The following is a 19977-nucleotide window of genomic DNA, read 5'->3' on the forward strand; positions in this document are numbered from 1 at the left end:
CCTCCCCGGAAATCGCTGGTGAGAAGACCGCAGGTCTCAGTGCATCACACGGTCACAGCGCCACAGTCCACGTCGTCATCTGCCCCGTAATATAAATGCTAACAGGCGACGAATAAATAACTAAAACCTGCTTTGTCGTAATATTTTTTTTAAATGTAAAAGACAAACACCCCATTGCCTTCATTTATTCACATTTCTCGTAAAGGTCTCGTATAGTACGGTTGCCTGACCGTAGCGCCGTTCCCGAGAAGCCACATGGCCGCGCTTTGACGGGCTCGTACACAGCTGTGACGTCACGCTGTGAAAAACGGCCTTTTATGGCCTTTAGGAAGATTCTAAGTTCATGTCTCCAGGTGTTAAATACGTCTTTTTTACTATTGTGTTCAATGGGAAAATTGCTTGTGCCGCAAGAGTATTTTCTGTTGCAGTACCAGGAGTGGCCACTGGAAAATGTCTTCAAGACAGGGAGCGGTGCTCTCTCTACCCAGTCCTATGATACATCTATGTTCCACAGAGGTAACTGTTAGTAGCTAATTATATTTATACAGAAGAAACGATTATACGACGTATAACGAAACGTTTACCTGCCTATACACGCATAAGGTGAGAATCTACTCGTATGCAAACGCAACTTTATTGAGAACCGTTTAACTTCGGAGCAGGCTAGCTGTTGTTAGCCAACATTAGCCGCTGCTAGCTGTGTCATTGTTCCAATAAACAAGTTGCTTTAATTGTGATGGGGCAGTTGACAAGAAACGAGCTTTTAGTATGAGTATGTATACAAACTGCGGAACACCTTAGCAAAAGATTGCCGTCGTTGTATCGTCGGTTATTTACATAATAGTAATGTTTGTTGTCAGTAAACTTCGACTATCAGTTACAAGCCACTTTCTGCTCAGTTGAATGCGCACTTAATTCGGAGTCTTCGACAGTTAAGAAATCCATAACTGGAATTATATGCATCACAAGTCAGGATGTATTCAGGAAACGATGGGTTGATGGCTAGTTGAGTCAGGTGATATAAGGTTTCCAATGTATACAGCTGCTCTGTTGACAACCTCTCACTCTCTTATTTGCAAAATAATGTATTTTTCTTATACTTTACAGCAAAAATAATGTCAGTTCTAGAAAAACCCAAATATGTACTTGGCAAAGATTTAACAGATGGTTCCATTACTCAGCTATCACTGTCCCAACATTTACAGTGCACAATACAAAATCTAATTTATTGTCACTACATGAACACGCATACAATGTAGTGCACATTGCTCAGTAAACAACAATTAAAAGGTAAATGAATTAAGACACTGCAATTAATACATAAAATATACAAGAATAACAAGTTAAATAGTCAAATTAAAGATGACAAGATGCAATATAAGAAACAGTAAAACAGACTCATTTATAAGAAGGAAAATTGTGGTGAATGTGATCATTTGTTTTGTATGTGATCATTCAACTGCACAGCTGCACTAGAGGTGTTTGTCAGATGTTCAAATACAAGATGTTGTGGGTGATGTTAAATGTTCTTTTCATATAGTGAGTGATACTAGATACTTGCTAGTTTGTGAAACTGTTTCACACACTGAAAGCAATATATTTTTAAGTGAGTTTAGTGTGACATGAAGACTGCAATGTTTTCCCAGGTTTTAAGCTCAACAATCCCTGAAAGCACAGTGACATCTAATGGTCTGGAGTAAGTATAGCAGCTCTTCAAGACAGGCCCACAACTTGGATTTAATATCATACTGTATGTGTGCAGTTAAAGTTTTGTAAGGCTACTTTACACAAATTATTGTGCATTAGTGTGTGATTCATTAATGTCATACAGGTGTTAATAATAATCTGATACTCAGTACTATTAATTTAACATGTGTTATCTTTTATACTCACATTTAGATTTTTCATTTATCTTGCAGGTCAGTGGATTTCCTCAGTCACACTCGGGTACTTTTTACCCCTTCAGCTCTGAAGATGGAGAAGGACCATATTCACTGTATGGCCTGTGTTAACCAGAGATGCATGGTCAGACCTAAACCAGGCATTTCCTGTGACCTCATCACTTGTCCTCAAGTGTGTGGTGCTGTGTTTCACTCCTGCAAAGGAGATGAGCACCATCTTTTGTGTCCCCTGTTGAAGGTACCCTGTCTAAACAGTGGCTATGGCTGTCCTGTCATGCTGGTTCGCAACCAAATGTATGGACACCTGGAGGTGTGTCCGGCAGGACTGGTATGCTGCACTATGGAATGGAACAGATGGCCTGTTAGCTGCCTGGACTACACATCTTATGAAAGCCTGAGTCGTGGGGTGGAGGACGTGGAGCAGTTGGATATGGCGCTTGCCCTTCAGGATCAGCGGACACTACTTGAGTCTCTTAAGGTGATCGCCATGGCTCCAACTGCAGAGAGAAAGCCACATGTCCTGGTTAGTAAAGAGAGCAGGCCAGTGGAACCAGCCTTGCCAACATCTGCCTCAGGCTCAGCAAAGGAGAAGATTGTTTGTGGAATTAATGGCTTGAAGGAGGAACACTTCAGTAAACTTTATGAAGCCACAGTAGAGACTGCACGGAGTTTAGCTGCTGCTTTGGATTTTGTTAGCAGTGTCAATTCTGTTCACAGCAGCACAGTGGGTGTGAACAGTGCAGCTGCTGTGCAGGAGAGTATACCAAGCAGCAATGGAGAACTTCAGAATGGACTGGAGGACAAATCATTTGAAGTTACTGAGGGTTTAAGTAAAAGACAGATGGAGAAAAGTGTTTGTTCTAACTGTTTAAGTGGAAATGGGGCACCTAAAGGAACAGATCAGAAAATGTTAAGCTTAATTAATAGACCTGAGTCAGGAGCAACAGGGGCTTTTCAGGAGACAGCTGTTGAGGTACAAGATGATATGCATGCTGGAATCACGCAAGAGCCAGTGACCATTCAGATGATATCTCCAATCTGTGTCACCCAGGGTGTGGCACAGAGGGCTGACCATGTGGTCCTGGAAGACAGAGGGCAAGCTCTATTAGAAAGCCATAGGTCTAAGCAGAAGTTCCACAATTACCAGGTTTATAGGGACCAGAGCCAATGTTCATTACCCAACGGACATATAGGTTCCCTGCCAGATAAGTCACCATGTATGCAACCCAAAATGGAGGACAAAGCTGTTGACACCTCAGATCTGCAGCATGATGATGACCCAATGGGACTGGGAGAGATTGATCTTATCACGGCAGCGCTGCTGTTCTGTTTAGAAGAGTCTAGAGAGTGCAGAAGAATCTCTGATACAGTCTATGTTGATGGCCACTGTGTTGACTTTGGCACACAGACTTTCACTTTCCCTGCAGCAATCTTAGTAACCAACACCAGAGTGGGTGACATGGCCTCTGCTTCTGCCTGTGATCATGCTGCCCCTCAGCTCTCTTACCCCAGCCCTTTCCACACTCTTCGCCTTGGCCTTGTGCTGGAAGCTCAGGAGGTTGAGGCGGTCCCATATAACCACTATCTCCCTTCAAACCCCAGGCACCAGCATATGTTCCCCTTCGTCTGTGGCCAGTCATTCCGCCGGGACCAGTTTTCTTCCCATTTCTCAAATGTCCATGGTGACATTCATGCTGGTCTTAATGGTTGGATGGAGCACCGCTGTCCCCTGGCTTATTATGGCTGCACATTTTCCCAGCGGAGGTTTTATCCATCCACCCAGGGAGCCAAGGTTGTCCATGACAGGCACCTCAGGTCCTTTGGCGTTCAACCTTGCCCAAGGGCTAAACTTCCAGGTGAATCCCAGTCTGACCAATTAAGTGGGCTTCCCATTGAGATACTGTGGCACATAGCTGGGTTCCTGGACAGTTTCAGCCTGTGCCAGCTCTCACTGGTTTCTCGGACTATGAGGGAAGTGTGTGCCAGTCTCCTCCAGACCAGGGGTGTAGTGGAGCTGCAGTGGGAGCGAAGACGAGGCCCCAATGCTCATGGCACTGTCTCATGGCAGGTCAAAAATAGAGTAAGCAGACAACCAAATCACTTCTGTACATTAATGATTCTCTGTCTTTTGCTCAGTATAATAGTGTTGAGGTCTACAGTATGCAAACGGTGTAGTTTTGTGGCCTGCATGTATTTACATTTACACACATCTAATAGTATTACATCACAGAGCCTATTTTCAGATGAAGAATGCAGCATATATATATATATATATATATATATATATATATGTCACATCATTTCTGTTCAGACAAAGACCAAATTGAGGCAATATAATAACATGAACAACAACAAATACCACTGGAATTTTACACACTGGATCTTTAAATTTATAAAGAAGTTTGTCATGTTGGGGAAACTGTGAATCAGAGTAACAATATGTAGCTACAGATAAGAGTCCCACTGAAATGTTTGCATGTTTTGGCTTCTTCATCACATTATCCTTTTTTTTTATTTATTGTTGCAGGTGTGGAGATTCACCACTGCCTTCAGCCCGGTGTCGTCCTGGGCTTTCTGTGACCTCCCCAGCATGTCGGACCATCTTAAAAGGTGCCACTTCAACGTGGTCGAGCACAAGACTGAACCTATACCTCTCCCTGCCATGTGCCCTGCACGAGATGGACACTCACTGCGCCGTGTCCTGCGTCACATTAACACCTGAGCACACAAGGCCGACCTCTCACAGATGGCACCAGAGTCACTGTAGTATTATGTGGATGTTGCAATCAAAGATTTTCAATTTGAAAAAAATGAACTTTTCTTGCATTTCACTATGGATTTATGAAGATGCCTTAATCAATGAACACCCTTTGTGTCTGTTGTTGTGGGTAAACACATACATATAGCTTTGCATGAACCTTTGCTGAAAATGCAACCCCACTAAACTAAAGTATATTTTTCCTCATGTAGACAAATATGCACAATAGATTTATATTCTATATTTGAGATAATGAGATACTTGGTTATTGCATTATTTCTACTGACAGAAGCGACACAAGAGTTGTTCCTTCATTGTTGGTCTTTCTGATTCAAGCTAAGAGCGTCAACTTAATGCAAGTCTGTAGTCTGGAATGTCAAGAATGAGGTAATGAATGAATTAATGTCCCAATAATGTATGTAAATTGCTACTATTTAATAAAATCTTGACAACCTTTGCCTTTTCACACTGCCGGCAAATAATTCCTCCAGTCTGTTTGGTCATTTCATGTAGTTAAAAGTAAAATTAAGAAACTTTTAAAACTTCATGCCTGATAATGTGCTCCACATACAGTATATTGACTTAAAACTGAGTGCTACTGTAAGTTTGATGGGCAGGTAGAAGGGTTAATTGTTCATTAACAGCAAAGAATGTATGTTTTTATTAATTGCAATACCCCTACTCTAAATCTGGGCAGGGACAGGAGGATAGTCATTACTTTCATCACTGTCTAATAAAGACAGATAAATTGAAATAAACTGGTCTAAGGCTAATTCAAATGTCCTACTGCCATTTGAAATACTAGCAGTTTACTTGCTACTGTGTTTTCAATGAGTTGATATGGGCAGTTATGTTAGCTGAAAATAATTAAAAACTCTTGGCATCATGTGAACCATGTTTAACATATATATATGCATACCGACACATATGTATGTATATATACATGTATATATATATATGTTATTAATTTCACTGTTCATATATGCTTAATGTTTCAGAAGCGATACCTACAAGTTTCCATCACAGCTTGCATAATGTGTTGTATTTGTATTTCACTGTTTAACTATTGTAATCAGCATTTCATTCACTCTCACTTGTGACTATTAGAATTAGATAATGTTTATATTTCCGTCATGACAAAAAAAAAAAAATCTGTGTAATCCTTCATGAAATTCCAAAACACCAAGATGTACCTGCCTTTTTCTTCATGCTACAACACTGAATGGAAAAGCAGTAGAGAAAACAAAGGAATCCACTGTGACTTGTGTGTCACTTTTTGTATCTTTGGAGAATGTATCATCTTGAATGTTTCATATATAGGCTGAGAAAGTGAGTAAATTACACTTTAACACAAAGTGAATTCTGAGCCTTAATGAACTCACTCTCAGTCTTACAATCAGGAAATACCCAACACCTGTGAATGCTGTTACTTAAGCTCGAGCAGTGCTGACGAGCTTCCTGACGTTTGCCCGTGTGACATCACATCCTGAGACAGTTTGAAAAATGGAGTTACGCCATTTGCTGCAAACCGTCAGTGCTCTTTTTGCCTTTGTATGTCTCTGTTGTTGCAGCACACCAGACATGATGGCAGAGTACACTCTGAATGTGACCACAGGGAAGATGATGCCAGGAAGCACATTTGATAACATTTTTGTGACCCTGATCGGCACTGAAAGGGAATCTGAACGCACTCGACTGATCAGCTCTGGAGAAGGAAAGGAAAGTTGGGAAAACTATCTTAATACTCGTTTAGAAAACAATCTGATGTGAGCGACACGTGCCATGTGGTCTAAGTTAATAATCCTGAGTGCATTATCCTCTCACCACAGATGGCAACACATTCTGTGACTACAAGTGTCTCTTTAGGAAGCCTTCTCTTCCTCAAACTGGAGAGCAGCCCTGCCTATAAATCCTCACACCGGTCCTGGTTCTGTTCCAAGATAGTGGTGAGGACACCTGAGGAGGATGAGATTCTTTTCCCTTGTTACCAATGGCTAAAAACAGGTGGATCGGTGATGCTGAGAGGAGGAAGAGGTAAAGAAGTTTCAAAGAACATTGCTTTTGATCACTTCATAAAATGTTATTTAAATAAGTCTCTGTTTAAGTTTTTTTTTTTTTCCTCCTATCCATCTGGGCTTTATTCTGCACAGGTACAAAAGCTTTTGAAGATTTCCACCCTCAGCTAGTTGACCAAAGGAAAAAAGAACTGGTGAAACAAAAATTAAAGTACAGGTGAGTGTTTGTTGTCAAACTACAGCTGAATAAGCTGCTGCTCTGTGAACATTAAGGTTCTTATTCTTCTCTTGGTGCAGGTGGGAAAAGTACGCAGAGGGAATGTCATACATTGTGAACATAAAAGATCCAAGCGCTCTGCCTGCGGGAGTCCGTTTCTCATTTTCAAGAATTGCTCAATACAGCCATTCCCTTGAAAATTTGTAAGGGCTACAATAACCGTTTGCTTTTATTTCGTTTTTTAGTCTAATATTGAAAGGAGTTTTTCTGTGCTTAACTCAGATCGAATGTGTTTAAACTGACCAATCTTAAAGAGCAGTGGAAAAGCTTTGAGGAGATGAAGAGGGTGCCTTTGTTTAGAGAGTCGCCTATTTCAGGTACTGTAGGATATTGTGATATAAGATTTAAAGTATGTGTATGTATATGAGTATGGACATTCACAACTTAATTGATTATCGACTTATGTCCAAGAGTACGTGTTGGCGCACTGGAAGGACGATGACTTTTTTGGATACCAGTTTCTAAATGGACTCAACCCTTTTGTTATCCAACGTTGCACAAAGCTTCCCTCCAATTTAGCCGTCACTGAGGAAATGGTGAAGCCTTTTCTTGCCAAAGGAAGCTCTTTAACAACAGAGATGAAGGTATGAAAAGTTCATCTCCTCATCTATGTCATTTATGGTCTTTTTCTTTTTTATGTTGTCAAATATGAATTCATTTACATTCAACAGAAAGGTAACATTTTCATAAGTGATTACAAGATCTTGGATGGCCTGCCTACAAGAGTTATTGATGGTAAACCACTAGCTCTTCCAGCTCCCATCTGCTTACTCTACATAAATCCAGAGAAGAAACTACTGCCCATTGCAATTCAGGTATTTCTTATTGGAGTATTTATTTTGTTTTTTTTAATAACCCTCTGCAAACTCAAACATTCCTTTGCCCTCAGCTTGGTCAGCGAGAATCAAAGGAGAGCCTGGTTTTTCTTCCCAGTGACATGGACACTGACTGGCTGCTGGCTAAACTATTTGTGAGGCACGCAGAGTTCCTCTGTACTACATTAGCAACACATTTGCAGACCACTCATCTAATTCCTGAGGTTTTCACAGTGTCTACACTTCGCAACTTCCCTACGATTCATCCTTTGCACAAGGTAGGCTGTTCTCTCTTTTTCTTTTTTCTCTCAGTGATGTCCATGATTGCTTATTTATGCTAATGTATCCTTACTTTCTCCTCTTCACAGCTGCTGATCCCCCATCATCGAAATACACTCCATATCAACATCTTCGCTCGTGTTCGTCTTTATGGCTCCGGCAAATTACTTACAAATGTGACTTATGATCTTTCTTTGGCATAATTCAGTCCGACAACCTCACATTGATCATATTTTCATCTTTTATAAGATGTACATGTATGTTATAGAGAACATTTGCTTGAATTTCATTTTGAGTTACCTGTTCTTTATTTGCCAGAGTTCACTTGGAGCAGAAGGACAAATGGAACTTATAAGAAGGGGGCTCTCCCAAACAACCTACGCCTCCCTCTGTGTTCCTGAAGACATTGCCTCTCGCGGGCTGCAGTCCATTCCCAACTTTCATTACCGAGACGATGCACTGAGGTTGTGGAACATCATCAACAGGTGACCTCCTGCCTACTGAAGGTCAAAGTTCATGATTTGGTGATGGAATGTACAACAAAATATTGGCAGTTCTTCATCAACCCCCTTGTAAATCATAATTCATCTTTGAAATCTTGTCAAGACTTTAATGTTGTAATTGTCCTCAGATTTGTCACAGCAGTGGTGTCCTATTATTATCCATCTGACCGTGACGTGTCAGCAGATTCTGAGCTCCAGGAATGGGTCAATGAAATCTTCCACTATGCTTTTCTGGGAAAACGCAGCTCTGGTACGCTATTATCACCCTCCCTTAATTTCCCAGGTAGTTATTTCAGTTTATGAAGAAACTAAACGGAGAGCTGCAGTTAACCACTTGTGGCAGTTCTGGCTGAAATAAGGGTAATGATTTCCTGGTTATGAATGTGATTGGGTTTAGACATAAATGCAACCGATTTAGGCTTTTTTTTTTGTAACCCTTTGCCTCAACATAATTTCTGTTAAACGCAGTGCTTTGCAAGTTTATATACGACAGCATCATGTCCTCGTAGAGTAAAAACAGTAAAGCATTTTTAAACTTATATACATGACACTGCTCTGTTTCTTTTGCTGGTGTGGCAGCAATACGCTTGTGTCCTTCATGTGATTAGGAAAAATCTGCCAAAACAATGACTTAAAATGTACAAATAACATATCTCATGGTTAGCAGAAAAGTAAAAAGTCAGTTAACAGGCTGAGGGCTCTAAATACTTTCAAGTCCAACAAAATGTAATGCTTTATTGGGAATTTACTCTATTGACTTAACCCAACACCATATTTCTGACAGGAATTCCTTCCAGCTTTCAAACTGTGGAGAAACTTGTCAGGTTCATCACTGTAGTGATCTTCACTTCAACAGCTCGCCATTCTGTAGGGAACCACGGACAGGTAAACATTTTGCTATAAGCTGTCAACTGAACTGTTTTGTGAAAAGTGTTTTTTTTTTTTGTTTTTTTTCAAGGATATATAATGATTACGCTTAATAAAACTCAATGTTTTTAATTCCCTTATGACGTGAATTTTCACTGACAAAACTATTTCGTAATTTATATAAAATCAAAAAGTCATGGTATAACTGACACTATTCCAGTGTGATGATTTATTGCCAGGGGAGACTATAGTACTATGCAAAAGTCTTAAGCAATGTTATGTAACACCCAAAATTATGGGAAATGTATAGTTTCAGGAAAACCTCCCACCTACAAGTTGGTGTCATGTAATTATTGTGACCTACTCTTACACTGGAACAATGGCAAACCCTGGCCCTCCAACTGCAGCGGAAACCCTAATTAATGCTATTGGTAAAAACCTGTGTCCTATTTCATGTCAAAATTTGTGATGTGACACTGGTTTATTCAAGACATGGTTGAGCATTACATACAAATGTTGCATGAGTTTAAACTCAAAGATATAAAACCAACTTTCAATCACAATTTGGTACATTAACAAAAGCTGGTGGTGCCATGATCCTTTTGCAGAGTAAATGTTCCTACATGGAATAAACAATTGTGGCAACCCGTGGCCAAGTGGAAAGGGAACTTGGCTTGTAACCGGAGAGTCACCAGTTCAAGTCCCCACCAGGCCAAAAAAGGGCTGGGGTACCCCTGAGCAAGGTACCCAACCCCCATTGCTCCCCGGGCACTACTCAGTGTGGCAGCCCACTGCTCCTAATTCTAGGATGGGTCAAATGCAGAGAAATCTTTTTCTTAAGGGATTAATACAATTTCTAAAAAAAAAAAAATTCCAATATAGAAACTGATGTATAGATGTTATATTTATATACATATATGATTATATCTTGAATTAATATGTACTGTCAATTCTGCACCCAGCCTTTAATCTTCTGGTACAGTGGTTCCCAGTATTTTCAGTCCCATATCCCTTCAGACATTTGACCTCCAGCCATGAACGCCCTACTCCTGTGCACTTAAACTAAAATGGTCTGCCTGTAAGCTGCACACATCAAATAAAATCTCTCAAATTCAAACAGATGTATTTAAGAATGACGAGCATGTTCAGTAAGCAACACCAGTTCACATTTTTTTTTTTTTAAAGAAATCTACTGCAATGTTTGGCTGAATTTGTGTTTAAACATCTATTAATGTAACTTCACGTATCACTGGGGGTAACCCAATTTGGGAATCGCTGTTCTAATAAGATGAGAGCAGTGAACCTGTTCTCTTCATGCAGTTCCTGTGTTGCATGGCTCAAAATCCACAATGTAAACCGCTGCTGTAATGTGTCTGTAGTTTTCTTATATCGGTTGGATACCCAATAATCCAGCAGTGCTTCACCAACCTCCGCCAACAACAAAGGGACAATCAAGCATTGAGGCCATCTTGAGGAGTCTGCCAACAAAATATGAAGGGACACTCTCAATGTTGCTTGTCCGGCAGCTTAGCATGAAGTTTGATGACTTTGTAAGTATAACCTTTTTGGCCCTAGATGTCCAAAATGTGCTGGGCTTGTTTATTCACTGCCTCATTTGTCTTTCTGGCAGGTACCTCTGGGTAATTATCCAGAGCAACGCTTTGAAGAGCCAGCAGTGTTGCAGATGATTAGGGATTTTCAGGCAGAACTGTCCTCCCTGAGTGTGGCTATTGCGAAAAGAAACTTGGAGCTGGAGCTGCCTTATGATAACATGAACCCTGATGTCATTGAAAACAGTGTAAGCAGTTGAGTGGGACCACATTTTCAACAATAGTAAACAAGTTGTCATTGCTTTGATTTACAGTGTACTGCAAATATTGTACTGTACTTTCTCTGATCCTGATAAAACATAAATATTCACACAGTTGCATGGATTACATACATGTACAGTATTTTGTCTATGGTATAACAGTTTTTACAGTTAATCCTCAACTTAAATGGAGAATGATTTATGCTGTTGGCTGAAAATGGACAAAACAGCTGCTTTTTCTTTTTTTTTTTTTCAAACTATTGTTTAATGGCAATCTCTAGCAGTTTAGTCAAGTTCCATGGTTGTCGAGCATTTCCAGTTGTCACTTTGCCTAGTCTGGCAAGGTGAAATGCATAAATAATCACACTGCCCGGTGTTGGACAGATGTCTTGCTTGCAGCCCCTAACCTAATTCAGTTCATGTATTATAAGACGCATTTTCTCAAAGTATGGAAAACACTCAAATTTGTCAAGAGACAGAATTCATCATACATTGGCTCAGAAAAGCTTTTCTGAGCCAATGTATAATGAATGAAGATCAAACTGAGAATAGTAGAGGTTTCATGAAAAAAATCATTAAGGACTTCAAAATTAGTTTGGAGTGATCCATAGCAATAAGTGCTATCACATGTGTATCTCCACTGTTCTCAGATAACTTCACTGGTGAGTGAAGGGGAACTTGTGATTAAATAAATAAATAAATAAATAAATAGATTTAGATCTATTTTACCAGTAGTTTTAAGGCCTGCCACAGGTATGGACTCTTTCATCTCATCCACTCACACAGGACCAACCTCACTGCAGACAACTTTACTCCCTGTTTGACCTCTACCTGACCACTACCTTTCAGTATAATAAAGGCTTCTAAAGGGCAGAACTACAGGTGTGTTGTGGGATCACTACAATCAATAGTGGGCAACTTCTACTTGGAAGAGGTGGAAAGCAGAGAGAGCCTGGGCCTACTCCACAGAAACTGTTTCAGACACTGGGATCATGCTTAAAATTTGGTCTGATATTCACTTGCCCAGGCATTTATTCACTCACTTTTCCTCTGCTTCAATTCCTCTAACAAAGTTTCTTTGCTGACTGTCCATACTGATGATTATTGTTGCTTTAAGCCTAATTTGATAATATACCATTTCTACTCAGCTAATTAGGGGTGGGGCTAAGGATAAGGAGGCAATAAGAATGAAAACCTGGACCTGCAGCTTTTATTTGTTTCTTTACAGATATTAGCCGCCGACTGACGATGGCTGAGTACAAGCTAGAGGTGAAAATCGATGAAATGCAATATGCAGGAACATGGGACCATGTATCTCTGACCTTATTTGGAAATGAAGGACAGAGTGATCGTACTAAGGTGGACAACTTTGGCAGGGACTTCAGTTCAACTGGGACTGTAAGTTGAATCCAGATGTTTATTGCTCTTCTATTGCTTATTTGGTTTATGTTGCTTATGCATACATATACTTGATTAGGCAGATAAATATCCTTTTTCAACATATGTTGCGCTTCCTTCAGTGTTTATGTATTTTCTTCCCTTGCAGACAGGGACGTACACCATAAAAACCAGTTCATCTCTGGGGAAACTTCTGATTGTCAAGATGGAAAAAGATCCTTTAGTTTCTCCAGGCGAGTGGTACTGCTCTACAATAGTGGTGACCACTCCAGAAGGAGATGTCATTCTTTTCCCCTGTCACAGGTGGATCACCAGGGGAGAAGAGGTGGAATTGAGGGGAGGGAGAGGTCTGGAAAATTTGGATAGTACAACTTTTGACATATTCTAAGTGTCTTTTTGTGCTGTTATCTATTTGCAACTAAAAAGCTGTGTATTGTTTTCTCCTCTTAGCTATGAAGGTGTTTGAGGATGACCATCCCTTGTTGACTGAACAGCGGAAAAAAGAGCTGACATCCAAAAAGAGTCTGTACCAGTAAGTGTACAGGGCAGTTTGTGTGCTCTACAGATATAGGCTCTATCTGTATGCATCTGGCACTTTTTTGTTACATCATTTGTTATTTAGATGGAGGACGATGACTGAAGGACTGCCCCACATCATCAGCTTCAACGATGGCTCCAACCCTCCAGCTGAGATCTGCTTATCTATATCTAGATTTACTGAATTGATGGAAACACAGAGTTCAATGTGGGTCTTCTCTATATTAATAATTACAGTCAACACAAACTGCATCCATTACAGTCATGTTGCATTTTGTTTTGCTTTTTTTCCACCCTGTATTGATTCAGTTTTGATGAACTCAATCTTAAGGGGATGTTTTTATCCACAAAAACATGGGAAACCATTGAAGACATGACACATGTCTTATGTGACAAAGAGACGACAGTGTCAGGTATGGCTTCATACCTCATTTCTGCTGCTTAACTCAACATGGCAGTGCTGCTGCATATTAGAGGCTCTGATCAGTTCACTGCACAAACAAGTCTTTCTAGTTGGATAACTAGTAATGTCACAGCCCAGTTGCTACAGGCTATTTTCCGACAGAGGCAAAAGCAGTTAAATTACATTACATTTAGCAGACGCTTTTATCCAAAGCGACTTACAATAAGTGCATTTAAACATTTGAGTACAAATAAGAGCTAGAAGTAAGTAAGAGCTTCAAGTAAGCCAAACTATGAAGTGCTAGTCATAAGTGCGATGTATAAGTTTTTTTAAGTACACAGAATGTTGTCATATTTGGCCAATAAAACAGATTCTGATATGGTAAATCTATATGATCTAAATAATACCCTTTTTTAATTGGTTTGCCATTGTGGGCTGATCTAAAAGCATTAAATGAAACAGTAGTTTCTTTATCGACAAACATACACTGCCTGGCCAAAAAAAAAGTCACCACCTAAAAAAAAAAAACGTTGGGCCGCTTTTAGCTTTGATTACGGCACTCATTCACTGTGGCATTGTTTCCATAAGCGTCTGCAATGTCACAAGATTTATTTCCGTCCAGTGTTGCATTCATTTTTCACCAAGATCTTGTATTGATGATGGGAGAGTCAGACCACTGAGCAAAACCTTCTCCAGCACATCCCAAAGATTGTCAATGGGGTTAAGGTCTGGACTCTGTGGTGGCTAATCCATGTGTGAAAATGATGTCTCATGCTCCTTGAACCACTCTGTCACAATTTGAGCCTGATGAATCCTGGCATTGTCATCTTGGAATATGCCCATGTCATCAGGGAAGAAAAAAAATGCATAGATGGAATATCATTATATTCATTCATTATATTCAGGTAGTCAGCTGACCTCATTCTTTGGGCACATAATGTTGCTGAACCTAGACCTGACCAACTGCAGCAACCCCTTACCTATTTGCTTAGTTAAATCCAGGTGGTGACTTTTTTTTGTATATGTTTGTATATTCTGTATATACTGATTTATTTAGCATTACTGTCTGTGAACATGTTTATATATGTAACGTGTGCTTTTATAAATATGACAATTTTTGCTGCATTCTACCTCAAATATTTAAGACAAACTACAAAAAGTAGCAAAACAGTTCAGATCATAGTGAGACGATTTTCTCCTCATATTTTTGCCATTTTGTTTATATTCCAGCGTACGTTAAAGAGCACTGGAAGGAAGACAACTTTTATGGATACCAGTTTCTGAATGGATGCAACCCCAATATGATCAAATGCTGCAGGGAGATTCCCCCAAACTTTCCAGTCACAGAAGAGATGGTCAAGCCTTTTCTAGAAACAGGAACCTCTCTGCAAATGGAACTGAAGGTAGGACAGAAGAGTGACTTTAAACGGGTGACCATCATCTGTTGAGGAAACCAATTTGTACGGTCTGTAGTTTTATAGAGGTAAACTTCCTGAATCATACATGTGCGTGTTATTACAAGTCTGTGCTTCGTTATGATGTCTTGATTCCTTAACATACAGAAAGGCAACATATTCATCTATGACCTAAAGAAGATGGATGGAATTCGAGATTACAATGGAGAACTTCTGCCTGTGACTGCTGGTCTCTGTTTGTTCTACATGAATCCAGAAAACAAACTTAAGCCGATAGCAATACAGGTGTTTCACTGACACAATAAATCTGTCACCATATTCATTTTTATATTATGTGGAGTGAAATCAACACTTTTCATTATATTCAGCTGCATCAAAAACCATCTGAGCAGAATCCCATCTTTCTGCCGAGTGACACAGAGACAGACTGGCTACTTGCTAAGATCTTCATCAGAAATGCAGATGTAATAGATCATGAGTCGACTCATCACCTCCTGTGTACTCACTTTATGGCTGAGGTTTATGCTATTGCCACTCTTCGCTGTTTCCCTGCAATTCATCCTCTCTACAAGGTATGACGACACAGCAGAGATCTTCTCCATTCGCTGGATTTAAAATGATAATCAGCCTTCGGCTTGTTTAATCCTCCCTCAAAGCCTTTTAAACCCGAAATAGCAAAAGTAATTTATAACTTGTGGTCCATATTTTGTCCACTTGGTCAAACTTGTTGTTTCCTCTTCGCCAAAATCTAAAATACTGATGACATTTACTTTTCCACATCCTTTAAGTGCCACAATTGCTGGTGTGTAATAAGATGGGTTAAATTCAGAGGACAAATTCACTCTCACTAATTGGTGTGTGTGTGCAAAAACTAATTAAATTAACTCAAATTAGACGTATATATTTATATTCTGACATACAGTAGATGGATAAGGATGATAAGCTGCTGGTTGTCAGTTTACACTTTTTTAACAGTTATGTAGCTCAGCTGTAGACTAGTGTTGCTTTATTAGGTTCAGACTTGTAGTGGCATTTAATTCATATTACCTGTATGACAGAACTGACCATATTTTAAAGCTTTAGTATGTAATTATGGTATGTAATTATGAAATATAACACAAATTCAAACCATTATCAAATGGTTTGGTCAAACAATGCTGATTACAGCTGTCAGATTAGGACCTTAAAAGCTGATCAGGACATCACTAGATTGATATAAATATATTTATTATAATTTATTCCTACGAACTATATGGAGATGCATCTTTGAACATGACTTGTTGTCTTATAGTGATCAAAATAACCACGATGTGATGTGTTGAAATAAACATTTTTTTACTCCTCTCTCAGCTGTTGGTTCCACACATCCAGAGCAGTATCCACATAAACATGATGGCCCGCAGTTTGCTTTTAGGACCCAATGAGATTCTTTCTGTGGTAGGACTCTTATACATTCAACATACAAAATGATGTCTAATTCAATTATATTTAATCATGTACATTTTCTTAATACTTAGACAATGTACTTTTTATCTCAGAGTAATATACATGTCATGATGAATATTTCTGCATGGGAGTGAAATATTTTTTTTTAGTGGCTCTGTGTGTGTCTGTTAGAGGCTTGTTGCGTGAATGGAGGGAAGTGTGCCATCTCTGATTGCCTTATTTATTATTTAGAGCTCACTTGGGTATGAGGGGGTGATAGAGCTCATGAGAAGAACTCACGCTGAAACAACCTACAGCTCCCTCTGCCTGCCAGAGAACATCACTGCACGAGGACTGGAGTCTGTCCCCAACTTCTTCTACAGAGATGATGGACTCAAAGTGTGGAACATCATCAACAGGTACTGTAATGATCTTTTTACAGCAGGCACGGTAAAGGGGGACTATCTTTTTTCAACATGCAAATCATCAAATTCAAAATGCTTTTGCGTGTTTATAAGATTTGTGAAGGCAGTTGTGGAGTACTATTATCCAACTGATGACGAAGTTGGTAAAGATACTGAGCTGCAGGACTGGATCAGTGAGATATTCACTCATGGCTTCTTGGGAAACAAAGCCACAGGTATGTAACCCTTGTTCTGACATGATGTGGTAACACAACCTGCATGTAGAGTAAAGTAACCTCTAGTACATTTAAATGATTCAACGGTGAATGCCAAAGGTTAACTGTGGTTGTGCTGTTGACAGGAATGCCAGCAAGCTTTCATTGTACAGAGGAAGTGATCAGATTTGTCACCATGGTGATCTTCACAGTGACAGCTCAACATTCGGCAGTCAATAATGGACAGGTGAGGCGAGAGTTGATAATGTAGTGACACTTGCACATATCAAACGCACCCCTCCACTTTGGCAGTCTATGTAAACAGCAGCACTCTCCGTCTCTCTCTATTTGAGTGCAGTTATCTTATTCTTTTAATCTGCTGTCAGCAGGTTATTATCTGACCATTAGACTTGATTGATAAAATATCGTACACCCTCGCTGTATGACATAAAATAGCATAAATGTATTCATATAGATACTAAAACTTGTTTCATCGTCTAGTATGACTACATCTCCTGTTTGCCCAACGGTCCAATCGTGCTGCACAAACCTCCTCCAACCACTAAGGGGCAGTCAAGCATGAAGACAATTTTAGAGACCCTCCCAAATGTTGGAGTGACTGCCAAATCCTTGGTATTGTTGTGGGTACTTGGAAAAAGATACACTGATTTTGTACGTTTGTGCTCATACATACATAAAAAATACAGTATGCTGATTTAAGACCTTTTGTACCAAGAAAGCCTTTGTTAATGTACTTTTCTGTCTTGGTTTTGTCACTGGCAGATTCCCTTGGGTGCTTACCCTGAGCGATTTGATGAGCCTGCCCTGAAGCAGATGATTAAGGAGTTTCAAGCAGAGTTGTCTTACCTCAGTGAAGAAATAACAGCGAGAAACTCACAGCTGGAAGTGCCCTACACATACCTGAACCCGACTGAGATAGAAAACAGTACAAGTATTTAAGGCAGTTGCAGGGATCAGGCTATTAGCTGATCATATTGCATTATTCTGTGTGTGATTCTGGGGGCATGCCATATGACGGGATAGTAAGAGGTTTTGATCATCATATTTGGTTTTCAACATATTGATTCTAAAAGCAGAGTTACTGTGTGCTCACTAGTTAAGAGGATTTGGATCATGAATAACAGGAACTACAACTATCTACTATTATCTTTAAGGACAGGTAAAAACAAGGTGAAGGTACAGCTAAAGACGCCACATTTTAGACCTTGTAATTACTGGCAGAGACCTGGTCTCTACTTTTGTGTTTCTTTAGACGTAGATGTGGGAATCTTTGATAATTTCTGTGTAAAATGTTTTTAAATGTCAATGGTTTTATGCAACAAGTTTGTAGAATGAACTATGGGGAAACGCTATTTCACCATTGAAGTAGCTGCAAATGTTATTGACCTTTTATGTGACAAGTGCTGACTATTTACCCTCCTCTCCTGATTTTACAATCAGTTTTAACAGGAAACTTAGATCCACCATTGATGAAAGTAAAAAAAAAACTAATCCAAAAAAATTTCTTTATGTCTTAATGTCATTTATTAGCAATGCTGCTAGTGTTAAGAGTATTGAGTAGGATGGAATAAACACTCCCTGAATGGGAAATATCTGACTAGAGGAAGCTCCTACAGCTTTGATCTAAAATGTAATAATGCTATGGTCAAGGCAAACGGCCCAACTTAATTCCTAATATTATTTACCAGAAACACAAGACTGTCAACCTGATCGGGATTGAATACAGAGAGTTGTGGGTATTGGTGCACACCATGTCCCTATACATTTTATTTATCCCACGCATTAGTCTACATAATAATTAATTTGATGTATTCAACAGCATTTATTATTTCATTGACCGTAATGTTTTAGTTTATTTAGTCATTTTCACTCGTTTCTAATTTAACTCACTTTCTGATTTTTAATCAAACTTTTATTTTCTTTATCTATCTTATTATATTTTAGTATATTTTACCTCACCAATATACAATTTTATTAACTTTTATTTAACTTTGTGTATTTATTTTCTATTCTTTTAATTCCTGCTTCTTTTTCTGGTCATTTATTAGTATTTTTAGTCTCCAATGTTTCCTCATCACTGATTACTGAGATGAGTTTTTCTAGCATTGTTGACTCACAGCAAGAAGGTTTGATCTGAGGGCCTTTCTGTGTAGAATTTGCATGTTCAGCTTGTGTGTGCGTGGGCTCTCTCTGGATTCTCTTTATGTGCTTGTATTGATAGGCAATGGGTGGGGCGGTGCCACTTTATCGTATAAACCACTTACAATTATATTACTTTGCATAAAAAGTGCAACATGAATAAAGTCTGACTGAATTGTCTATAGATGTATTTTTAAATCGTGTTTTCCTCCCATTATATATATATAAAAATGTTCTACTGCATATAATTATCCCCTTGTCACCTGAGTCAAAGGCAACCGTGTCCGTGTCCTGCAAAATTGATAAAACTTAGGCCATATAAATATTTGAGTAAAACAAATACTACAGTAGCATCACACAGTTGTATTTGCATCTTAACTGCCCTGTAGACATCGACGACACCATGTAGCTCTCCCTAACAGTGTCAGACACCCGCCTCTCTGTTGTAGCTTCTCAAGGCAGGAGACAGGACTAGGGCTGGATATCAATCATACAATTTTTTATTTACCAATACCAATACTGTTACCGGTTCCTGAACAATACTTTTTTCAATACCAGTTTCATTACCAATACGGGTTTTCAGTTGTCTCTGTTTCTTGTGACTGATGACTCAAAATATAAGAAGCAATGAGGTATAGTGTTGAAGCGACTAACTGCAGGATGAACAGCGCACTCTGGGAGGGGGCGGCCAATAGGAATGCTCTCAGTAGCTGACCAATCACAACACAAAACGGGATGGCTGCGAGAGCCAGAACTGACAGGAGAAGTCGAAAAGGCTCCTTTGCAGAAACTATG

General features: G+C 39.4%; 2 protein-coding genes across 7 annotated transcripts; both read left to right on the forward strand.

The window, feature by feature from the left end:
- Positions 1–275: 275 nt before the first annotated feature.
- fbxo30b (F-box protein 30b) lies at positions 276–5145 on the forward strand. Of its 4 annotated transcripts, none has more exons than XM_044049865.1 (4): positions 276–516; positions 1647–1696; positions 1920–3981; positions 4429–5145. In XM_044049865.1, the coding sequence occupies exons 1-4, from the start codon at positions 451–453 to the stop codon at positions 4621–4623; spliced, it is 2373 nt and encodes a 790-aa protein (XP_043905800.1). In that variant the 5' UTR covers positions 276–450; the 3' UTR covers positions 4624–5145. The 4 variants fall into 4 exon arrangements, with proteins under 4 accessions (XP_043905800.1, XP_043905801.1, XP_043905803.1 ...); XM_044049867.1 differs by lacking the exon at positions 276–516 and adding an exon at positions 539–603; XM_044049866.1 differs by lacking the exon at positions 1647–1696 and having other exon boundaries at positions 454–516.
- A 989-nt stretch (positions 5146–6134) lies between these two features.
- Positions 6135–19362, forward strand: LOC122783964 (arachidonate 12-lipoxygenase, 12R-type-like). 3 transcript variants are annotated; one of them, XM_044048958.1, is made up of 28 exons: positions 6135–6378; positions 6489–6693; positions 6810–6891; positions 6972–7094; positions 7174–7268; positions 7363–7535; positions 7623–7766; positions 7841–8044; positions 8135–8221; positions 8364–8530; positions 8677–8798; positions 9333–9433; positions 10795–10965; positions 11046–11220; positions 12454–12623; positions 12772–12970; positions 13074–13155; positions 13246–13368; positions 13470–13573; positions 14794–14966; positions 15126–15263; positions 15347–15550; positions 16329–16415; positions 16656–16822; positions 16922–17043; positions 17169–17269; positions 17524–17694; positions 17806–19362. In XM_044048958.1, exons 1-28 carry the CDS (start codon positions 6163–6165, stop codon positions 17980–17982), a joined length of 4083 nt encoding a protein of 1360 aa, XP_043904893.1. In that variant the 5' UTR covers positions 6135–6162; the 3' UTR covers positions 17983–19362. The 3 variants fall into 3 exon arrangements, with proteins under 3 accessions (XP_043904893.1, XP_043904895.1, XP_043904894.1); XM_044048960.1 differs by having other exon boundaries at positions 12772–12856; XM_044048959.1 differs by having other exon boundaries at positions 11046–11211.
- The last annotated feature ends 615 nt before the right edge of the window (positions 19363–19977 follow it).

The sequence above is a fragment of the Solea senegalensis genome, linkage group LG17 (assembly GCF_019176455.1).
Source record: "Solea senegalensis isolate Sse05_10M linkage group LG17, IFAPA_SoseM_1, whole genome shotgun sequence".
Lineage (NCBI taxonomy): Eukaryota > Metazoa > Chordata > Actinopteri > Pleuronectiformes > Soleidae > Solea > Solea senegalensis.

Bases quoted from the DNA above. Each gene is read 5' to 3' on its own strand.
- fbxo30b (XM_044049865.1), top strand. From the start codon at position 451: ATGTCTTCAAGACAGGGAGCGGTGCTCTCTCTACCCAGTCCTATGATA. The intron at 517-1,646 runs GTAACTGTTAGT...ATGTTTTCCCAG, and splicing joins TACATCTATGTTCCACAGAG to GTTTTAAGCTCAACAATCCC. The intron at 1,697-1,919 runs GTAAGTATAGCA...TTTATCTTGCAG, and splicing joins GTGACATCTAATGGTCTGGA to GTCAGTGGATTTCCTCAGTC.
- LOC122783964 (XM_044048958.1), top strand. From the start codon at position 6,163: ATGGAGTTACGCCATTTGCTGCAAACCGTCAGTGCTCTTTTTGCCTTT. The intron at 7,095-7,173 runs GTAAGGGCTACA...TGCTTAACTCAG, and splicing joins AGCCATTCCCTTGAAAATTT to ATCGAATGTGTTTAAACTGA. The intron at 10,966-11,045 runs GTAAGTATAACC...TCTTTCTGGCAG, and splicing joins GCATGAAGTTTGATGACTTT to GTACCTCTGGGTAATTATCC.